General features: G+C 40.7%; 1 protein-coding gene across 1 annotated transcript; it reads left to right on the top strand.

Annotated features, from left to right (window-relative positions):
* The first annotated feature begins 3,959 nt into the window (after nt 1-3,959).
* LOC101312053 lies at nt 3,960-5,310 on the top strand. The gene is made up of 2 exons (XM_004298006.1): nt 3,960-4,199; nt 4,276-5,310. The coding sequence occupies exons 1-2, from the start codon at nt 3,960-3,962 to the stop codon at nt 5,308-5,310; spliced, it is 1,275 nt and encodes a 424-aa protein (XP_004298054.1).
* The last annotated feature ends 5,067 nt before the right edge of the window (nt 5,311-10,377 follow it).

Raw genomic sequence — 10,377 nt, 5'->3', positions numbered from 1 at the left:
TTCTGGTTGACATATTTCTTGAGCCCTTCTGCTTGCTGTTCTTTATTCTTCAAACTGGTTTCTTCATTCAATTTTTTTCTGGCCATTTCCACAGCTTGAGCAACAAGTTTGTTTAGTTTAGACAGGTCGACATCGGTCATCATAGGTTCATCGTCTTCTGGAAATATCTTCCGCAACGGAACTGGTTCTGCTACTTGTTCAAAAACCTACACAAAAGAAAACACACAAGTTATTCTAAAAAAAATGAAGAAAACACAATATTTATTGGGGGTCAGTAAACTGATTTCTACTCTTACCTCTTCAGTTACTGGTTGCTCCTCTCTACAGCTATGATCTTCCATTTTGTCTCTGCAGTTATATTCTTTCTCTCGAACCGGCTTTGACCTATCCTCCTCCTCCTCCTTCTCCTCAGTTACACATATTATCTGCTTTGTCTAAGCATGTTTTGCCCCCTTGTGCAACAGTTTCTTGAGAGCGTTGATTTGATTTTTGTCTGCCCTCCTTTCTTTCTCTAACTCAATGATTTGGCTGTCCGCTTTCTTTAACTTGTCGAGCAATTTAGTGTTTTTGTTCACCAGTTCTTCATTTGCTTTGGCAAGTTCTGTCAGCTTCTTCTTCATATCTTCCATCGGCAGCTCCTATACACGTTATAACAACGAAATCGTTACTGTTAAACAATTATATCCAAATAAACAAGTTTACTGCCCCCCAGTAAACTTCTACTAAGGCAGTAAACAAAAATACATTATCTCCCTTTCAATTTCATTACAATTACACACATCATATACCCTAATAAACAACTTTATTGCCCCCTAGTAAACCCAGTAGAAGTTTACTGCCCCCTAGTAAACTTCTACTGGGGGTCAGTAAACTTGCAATTGAAGTTCCATTTTCATATTTATATTAGTTTTACTAGGTGTTAGTAACCATTCAAACTTACCCAATCAATTGTCTTTGGTGTTCCATTGTCATCTAGCTGCCGCTCATCATTGTCGGAACTCGTTTCCTCCTCATCCATCCATGGACCTTCTATATAAGTTCCTGTTTTTACATTTATAAGACACAAATCAGTTTAATTTAGTTTCTAAAAAAACAAAAAATACAATGCAATATTTTTTTTTAAAAATATGGCTATATAAATAAAATACCATTACCTCTAGCAATTCAGGTCTTCTCAAATACTCATTTTCTTTGATGATCTCTTGTATTGACCATCTTATAAATCTGGGAGTCTCCTTCTCTTTCCCGATAATCCGCTTCTTTATTTTTGTTTTCTCAAGGAACCAGTATAGAACCAGAAGGAGCCATCCGTTCAAAACTCTTGGCTCCCCCCTTACGTGCTTAAGAAGTCCTTGGTGCAAAAATTCTAATACCTTATGTGACCAGTTGTATTTGTCGACGTCTTCAAGGTCTTCACACTTGAGTATCAGTTTCCATTCAATGTGGTTTCCGCTTTTGCTGAAAAATAAAGCTGCCATAAGGTACATTATAACCAAAGAGGCTATCTTCCTTGGATCCCCCTTCTTCTTCTGAATCTTCCTAAGCTCTTCTGTTAATGTGTCATCAATAACCTTTCTGGTGATTGTTTTTCTTGTTAGCTTTTCAAAGATAGTAGAATCTGCCACATTCTTCTTACTGCCCTTGTAGTATTTCTGGTCTATTGTGATATCCACATCTGAGCCTTCTTTGGTTATTCCAAAAATTGAATGAACGTCATGCTCCGTAATTTTAATCTCCCTGTTCCCAAATATGAAGTTTTTATTGTCACTATTGTAGTGCCTCATTAGGATCTCAAAATCAGATTCAAGCTTCTTCACTTGATCCTCCTCAATAACCTTGCCCAATCTGAATACTTTAATTATTCCCCGAAAACAAGTGTTGTTTATCAACTCCCATGATTCTTCTGGGATGCTCTCGTTGTGTCTATTCATTAACATACAAAATGATGTCAGTGAGCATTTTTGTTGCACGTGTTTGATCTTGGTCAAGTCACCTTCTCCTCCTTTTTCCTTCTTCTTTCTTTTTTGTCTTCCTCCTCCTCCCCTGAATCTGTCTCCTCTTGTTTTTTTTTTCTGCCTGTTGATCTTTTCTGAAAAAGATACTTTTCTATTTTCCCCTCTTCATCTTCAGTGTAATCATCATCTTCTTCTTCTACCAGTACTGCTTCTTCTTCTTCTTCAGCAGCGGCACCCTTCTGGACCTCTTTTCTCTTTTTCTTCGATTTTATCTTCTATAAAACTTCTTCTATATTTTGTTTTGTCCTCATAGAAGCTACAGATTCTTGAACCGAATCCTCTTCGGTATCAGAAGTGAGAACTAAATGTCTTGAACTTTTTCTCATCCTGCATATAAGTAGTTAAAACTTGCATTTATAAACTGCATATGCAAAAAATAAAGTTTACTGCCCCTAGTAAATTTCTACTGTGGATCAGTAAACTTGCACAAAATAACTCGCTCCCTTTCAATTTCAGGACACAACACATAACAGATATCCATTCTTACCCTAATAAACAACTTTATTGGCCCCTACTGACCCCCAGTAGAAGTTTACTGCCCCCTAGTAAACTTCTACTGGGAGTAAACTTCTACTGGGGGTTAGTAATTTTCAATACAATATCTCCCTTTCAATTATACAAACAGATATTCATTCTTACTCTAATAAACAACTTCATTGCCCCTACTGACCTCCAGTAGAAGTTTACTGCCCCCTAGTAAACTTCTACTGGGGGCCAGTAAACTTCAATATAGTATATCCCTTTTATAATTATGTTAATTATACACAACAGATATCCATTCTTACCCTAATAAACAACTTCATTGCCCCTTCGTAAACCCAGTGGAAGTTTACTGCCCCCCAGTAAACTTTTACTTGACAAGAGTAAACAACAATATAGTATCTCCCTTTCATTGTCATGCCAATTATACACAGTAAATCTTTGAAAAAAAAAAATCTTAAACAACATTAATCTCAATTTGTAACAGTTATGACCAGAGAAACCCTATAATTTTCATGTTTTCATATTCATGGCTTTTAATCACTTTAAATCAGAGAATGAAGCTTCAATATCATCAGATAAGTCCAAAATAAGCCTAAATTCAATAAAAAAATAAATGTACCTGTTTTTTGGTTTTCCTGAGCGAGGTCGAGTAAGAGCGATTGAAGCAGATATCGAGGCCGATATTTAACCAGAGAGTGACGTCGAGCGTGAGCGATTGAACGTGACAGCAATGCCGAGATTGAACCATAGATCGGCTGAGATCGACTGAGATTAGGGCAGAGAGTGATTTCCTACTCAAGTGGGATTTATCTGCATGCAGAGAGCGACGGAATCGACAGATATTTAACGAGATCGTGAAGAGTGGGAGTCTGGGAAAACGTGTTATTTTTTTTTTTGAACATGAGAGAAAACGTGTAATTAATTAATGCAATAAGTGGTATACTATTAATTGTTAGAGGCGGTAAAACATTAATATGGGTTACTCAACAGTTTTTTCATTGAAATGGGCTTTAAAATCCTTGTTTTTGAGTAAATGTTTATTTTCCCAACAAAGTGTGTGTATATATATATATATTTCTCGTTTATTATTCACGATTTTTTGATTATATATTTTTGTTTCCTGTTATTATAGTGTACAACATGGACAAGAGCTGGATGCAATTAGGGAAGGGGTCCCCAGTTTATATGAGAGGCATTTTTTATTTTAGTGAGTTCGTGCGTCTACATAGTCCTCAAGACAAAGTTATTCACATATGTCTATGCAACAAATGTCTCAATCGGAAATCAGTAACATATGAAGACATGTATTCTCACTTGGCACTAAACGGTATTTGTCCTAGTTATACCACATGGACATGGCACGGCGAAAATCAAGTTCAAATGCCTACACTTGCAGACATTCAAGCACAACATAATCAGCAGGCAGGATCTTCTAATGCTAGTTATAGGGACCCTGCTGTGATGAACCTCTTAAACGATGTCTTCCTGTTCACCGCCTCTGGATACCAGGAAAATGTTGTTTATGACAACGCCCCTGACACTTTCCCTAATGTCTCCCACATTGACTACAACAGTGATTACGATAAGTACAACAGCCTTGTACGGGAAGTACAAACCCCATTGTATCCTGGCAGTGAGCATACTGTGTTGGGTACCGTCATGGAGCACATGCAGATAAAAAACAAGCGGGGAAAGACTGACGTATGTTTTGATGAGAATATCACTTATGAAGAAAGTGCTTCCCAAAGGTAACAGTTATCTGAAAAATTTCGACTAGGTAAAAAGGATGTTGGCTGACCTCGGTCTTGATCACCAGAAGATAGACGCTTGCGTCAATAACTGCATCTTGTATTACAAAGACAACAAGGATAAAGTTGATTGCCCACACTGCTACGAGCCAAGGTATGCAGCTTCCACTTCATCTAAACAGAAAAACCGGCCCATTACTAGGAAGGTTCTTCGTTACTTCCCATTGGGTCCTTGTCTGCAGCATCTGTACATGTCTTCACATACGGCCAAACATATGAGATGGCACAAGGCAAGACATCAGGGAGAGGAGAGGATAGATCCGGATAAACTCACACACCCTGCAGACGGGGAGGCTTGGAAGCACTTTAACCGTTCTTTTCCCGAATTTGCTGGAGATTGTCGAAATGTCAGACTCGGACTTGCAACAGACGGATTTAATCCTACTGGAAACATGAATTTGTCTTACAACATTTGGCCTGTGATAGTATTTCTGTACAATCTACCTCCCAACATGTGTATGAGGAAGCAGTACAATTTTCTTACGCTTATGGTTCCTGGGCCGTATTCTCTAGGAAAGTGTTTGGATGTGTACATGAGACCATTAATTGACGAGCTGCAGGAGTTATGGGAAAATAGATTTCCTACTTTTGACAGGCATGGTCAAACTTCATTCATGATGAAAGCAGCTGTTATTTGGACCATCAGTGATTTTCTAGCTTACGGGATGTTGTCTGGCCAAAAAACTAAGGGGTACAAGGCTTGCCCGGTATGCTTAGATGATGTCAATTCTAGTCGCCACGCAGACAAAATTTGTTTCTTGGGATCTCGTAGACATCTTGACGAGGATCATGAGTGGCGGTGGGATGCTAAGGCATTTGATGGGACTGAGGGGCATAATCCGAAACCCCCAGGGAGGTCTGGTGAGTGGATTTTGGAGAGGCTTAACCAGCACTGGTTCGGATATTTGAGCACCAGTAAAGAAGTAACGGACTTGAATCCTCCCACGCTTGATGAGTTTAAGTATTGGACGCACAAAAGTGTATTCTTTGAATTGCTTTACTAGTTGACCTTGAAAATCAGACACAACTTGGACGTCATGCACATAGAGAAGAATGTTTGTGACAGCGTTCTTGGAACAATTCTGAATCTCAAACATCAGAAAAAGGACACCCCCAATGCATGTGTTGATCTTAAGATGATAAGTATACGCCCCCAGCTATGGCTAGTAGAGAACAAAAAAACCAAAAAGCCATAATACCGAAAGCAGGCTACACAGTCCATCCTCAAAAGAAGGCGGAAGTGTTTCAGTGGTTTGGAAACGTTAAGTATCCTCACGGGTATGCAGGGAATATCGCTCGATGTGTTAAGATGGGGGAAAATGTAATACCCCGGAAATTTGATATTAGTTTCTAATATTATTTTGGAAATTATTTAAGTAAGAGTTGTATGGTTTTGTGGTTTAGTGAGTGGGTTGGAAGTAGTCGAGTGTTTATTTCCTTGAAAATGCTTTATTTTGAAGGGTCAAGAGTTGACTTTTAAATTCGTTGGGTTTCTCGAGAAACTTCCTTCACGAAAGTTGTAGAGCATGACGATACGAGTTCGTAGACACGTGGCACGCGTAAAACGGACTTTGTATGAGAAAGTTATGGTCAGCGGAAGTTGTGGCTTTTCGGGATTATTTAGGTTAAATAGGAAATTTTCGTTTGGGTCCTCATTTTTTCAGAATCCCATTTTCTTCCCCTCCTCCTCTTCTCTCTTCCGACCCCAAGAGAGTGCAAAGCCCCCAGCCGACCCGACGCGGACCCGGACGACTCGACCCGACTTTTCCGGCCGACCCAGACGACGGCACCGGTCGGGTTCTCTTCCTCTCCTCCGTCCGAGCTGCCCTGTGGTGGTGACTTGCGCCGATTCAGTCCCGAAGTGGTGACCCAAAGCTTGGAAGTCCGGCTTGGAGACCGGTCAGGTTTCCCACCTCCGGCGGCGGCGACGCAGCTTGGAAACGGTTGGGATAGAAGCTCCTTGGCGTCCTGGTTCGTTTTCTAGTGGTCTTGAAGCTCGACTCTCGGTGTGGAGTGGTGGTGGTGAATTCTAAACTTTTTCGGCGAGTTTTCGGTGATTTCCGGCCGATTTCGGCTGAACTGGTTAGACCTTCAGGTATGAAAGTGTCCCCCTTGTAGTAATCTTCAAGTTTGATGTTGGAAGTTTGTTGAGATTGTGAAGTTGTAGGGTGGCGCGTGGGGCTCACTCGCAGTCGCCCGTGGTGGCGTATGGCGGCGTGTTGGGCAGGGTGTGTAGGTTTAGTTATTTTGGTTAGCTAGTTCTTGTTGTTGTGAGCATGTTGGTATATTATGAGATTAGGTCAAGTTTGATTAAGTTTTGCTTGTTAAATTCTTTGTTATTGTAGACTTGTGCGAAGTGTTGAGCTAGGAGAATCCAAAGTTAGGCTGGGGGAAGGTAGTTAAGTGTTCGATGACCTTAAGAGGTCTCGGAAAAAGGTTGTCCCTTTTTGGGCAAAGCTTGGGTTAAGGCTTGTTAAGGGTGCAAGGTTTTTTTGGTTAAGTGGTTATTAAAGTTATTAATTTTGTTAATAGGTGACTTGTGGAGTGTGGTTTGGTGTTATATTCTTGTGTTGTGCGTGCAAAGACGCAGCTGGATTTGAGGTGAGTAACATCTCACCATGGTCCATTTTCGGACCAATCATTTATAATTATTGTGATGATGATTGTGATGTTGATTTTGAAGATGATTATGATGATGATTGTGATGTTGATTTTGATATGATGATGATGATGATAATTGTATGATGATGATGAGATTAATGATAATGATGAAAATGTTGATGGAAATGTTGATGATATGATGATTATGATGATAATTATTATGATGACGATGGTAATAGTTTTGATTGATGATTATGATGTTATTTTTAATATTTTGAGTAAATCACATGGTTCTTGAGGAACCGAGTTTATTTTATAATTTTAATAGTGTTAGTTGTGAAGTTGTCCTTAAAGGAAAATGATTTTGTTTTAAAAATAAATGAGCTTGATCGTCAATGACTCATGGGTAAGTGAAAATATGTTTTCTAGTAAAATAAAATATTTTAAAAGGACTTCCGATCATGTGATGTTGTGATGTTGAAATATGGTTGTTGATATATTATTCTAGTGGGAATATTTATGTCTTCGTTTATATAAATATATCTAGGCGGAAAGATATAATTTATGAAATACTCGTGTTGTTGTCGATGATATATTTTATGTTGGGAATTGTTGTTTAAATAGTCAAACCGGGTTTCAAGCCTTTAATCTGGTGATTGGTTACGGTTATGATTATATTATTAATTTGTGATTTGATAAGTGTTATGATGGGAGAGTATTTGAATGCGTGCCTTAGTGTGGTTTTGTGCATTAGTTGTGTATGTGTGTGCCTTAGTGGTGATTTTTAGATTAGGAGCCTTCGTGGTGGACCGAGAACCAAGCCTTGGCCGGGTGATTGGTTACGGTCAGTAATAAAGTTCTAGTCTGTCAGTCGGTACTTCATGGGGGATGACTAAGTGTTGACGAACCCATGAGTACGCATTGTTGGTTACTTATGGGGGATGACTAAGTGTTGGCGAACTCATAAGTAAGAGTAGAGAAATGATTGTATGAAGTTCTTATATGTTGTCTTTTAAAATTCCTTGATTTAAGTATTTCCTGAACTATGCCTTTTTGCAGGATTTCATTTTGATTTGTTTGATTGCGAATAGTTGTGTTTCCTTTTAATTATTCGTTTCATTTATGATTTTGAGTGATTTTGAATTACTGTGTTTTTCTTAATTGCTTCTTTGAATTCTCTTGCTTTTAGGTGATTCCTGAACTAAGTTATTAAGGCAGGAATTACCAATTTTAGCTTACCGGGTTTGTTGTTTACAACCCGGTGCACCAATTCATGGTGTAGGGGTTAGACCTGCAGGTGATGATCAGAAGGTTTGAGGCAGTGGCCTAGGAGCTGGGTTTTTTACGATATACATTTATTTGTATTTTATGGCAGTTGTTTGAAGCTCATGTGCGCGAAGTAGTTATTACTAGACTTTTGGAAGTTGATGTAATTAAGGAGATTAAATGTTTAACTCGGTTGATGAGTTTATCGACATTTACATTTCCAGTTTTTGTTTTTAGTTTTGGAAATTGTTGAGCAGCTTATGGGATATTTAGAATTTGAGTTTTATCATGCCCAAATTTTTGAAATTTGTCCTTCAAAAATTGGGGTGTTACAGTTTGGTATCAGAGCGTAGGTTTACATATTTGGTGATAATCAATACTTCGGAGAGATGGCCCGACTGCAGCGGGATCACCATCATAAGCTCTTCGGTATTGATATGTCATTGGGTATGTGAAGGGTTAGGTGTCGCCTCTAGGTCAATAGGATGTCAGAGTAGAGAGTACTCTGTTAGTGGGATTTTGAATCTTTTTGTCCACTTTGAGTTAGTGCCTTGGTTAATAAATGTTGCATTTGACTTATACTTTGGTTTAAGTTTTATGCATGAGTTAACCAAGGTTCACTTGCTTCTTAGGTGATGGATCCTCCGCGAGGAAGAGCTAGAGGCCGAGGTAGGGCCAAAGGGGCCGGTAGAGCCAGAGGGGCAGGTGGGGCCAGAGGCAGAGGTAGGGCTCCACCTGTGGATGATTTCTTTGAGGAGGAGGCGGTGTTGGAGGAGCCGGTGCCAGTTGCTGTAGATGATGGTCTACGATTGGCCAGGCTGGCTCAGGGTATCATTAGGCTAGGAGCTCCTTCCTTTCTTGGAGGTACGAACTTCCTTGTTGCGGATCACTGGATAGAGGGCATGGAGACATACTTTACCCTTATCACGTGTACGGAGATTGAGAAGATGCGTATTGCTACATTTCTTCTCAAGGATGAGGCACGGGTATGGTGGAGCGAGGTAGAGAGAGCTAGAGATGTGACCGCTTTGTCTTGGGAGTGGTTTGTACAGCTCTTTTGGGAGAAGTATTTTCCTGATACCGTGAGGGAGCAGTTGGAGCTTGAGTTCATAGCTCTGATACTATGAGGGAGCAGTTGGAGCTTGATGAGTGTCAGGGACTATGAGGCACGTTTTTCTCAGCTGTATCGATTCGCGAGAGAGATGGATGCAGTGGCCTTGTCACGGAAGTTTATTCGGGGTTTGAGGCATAAGCTCCGGAATGTTGTGAGTTCACACCGTTTTGCTACTCTAGCAGAAGCGGTAGAGAGTGCCCTTGCAGTTGAGCAGGAGGAGGCCATGCATGAGGCTGAGGGACTGAGAGATCTGCATGGGAAGGGGAAGGCCATTGCAGGAGGCAGTGGCACTGAGGGTCATCATGGTGCGTTTGGGAAGAGGCAGCGGATCGATCAGCAGGCTCTAGCTACCAGACCCCATTCACGCACCGGCAATTCCCACCCACAATTCCCAAATCCCACCAAAGTCGCGCCACCAGACCCCATCCACGCACCGGCAACTGATTCAAGTGCGCGCATCCGCCCACCTCCTCCACTCATTGCCACCGCATCCACCTGCCGCTCCGATCTCTCTGCTCTCACCTTCTCACCGCCGCTCCTTTTGCAGGTCCGTATTCTCTCTCTTCTCAAATTGATCTCTCTTCTCTCTCTCTCTTCTCAGATTGATCTTGCTTGTTACTTCGTTGATCATGTCCACAGTTTGTTTTATTTCTTCTACTTAAGTGGCTCACAGATTTTGTTAGTGTTTTCTGTATCACCAATGCATCAAGTATAAAAATAAAATAAAAAAAAGTGAAGAAATACAAGTGGTTTGATCAACCTGTATGTTTTTCTATGGACTATTTTTCATAATCTTTATCTATTACTCACTCATTTACTAACAATTGTGTGTTATTCATGTGCAAGATATGGTGATCATGGGGAAGAGGAAGGGCCGAGCCACTCAGGCCAGTGCTTTGATGGGGTCAATACGACAGAGTCTCGGCTCAGCTAGCAGTAGCAGCCATCCTAACTCCATGCCGGCTGAGACAGTACCACCAGGGGCTCCCCCCTTGATCGTGCAGCGCCCTGCAGTTGACAATTGTTCAATAGGATCTCAATCGGCGTCTGTAACCGCACCGGAGACTGCAACCGCACCCGAATCTACAAG

The sequence above is a fragment of the Fragaria vesca genome, linkage group LG4, assembly GCF_000184155.1.
Source record: "Fragaria vesca subsp. vesca linkage group LG4, FraVesHawaii_1.0, whole genome shotgun sequence".
NCBI lineage: Eukaryota > Viridiplantae > Streptophyta > Magnoliopsida > Rosales > Rosaceae > Fragaria > Fragaria vesca.
This window is presented reverse-complemented; position numbering and strand designations above follow the sequence as displayed.

What these genes read in the sequence shown, in the direction of transcription:
- LOC101312053 (XM_004298006.1), top strand. Translation starts at nt 3,960, where the DNA reads ATGAACCTCTTAAACGATGTCTTCCTGTTCACCGCCTCTGGATACCAG. An exon ending in ACAAGCGGGGAAAGACTGAC is followed by an intron (nt 4,200 to 4,275) that starts GTATGTTTTGAT and finishes AATTTCGACTAG; the next exon opens with GTAAAAAGGATGTTGGCTGA.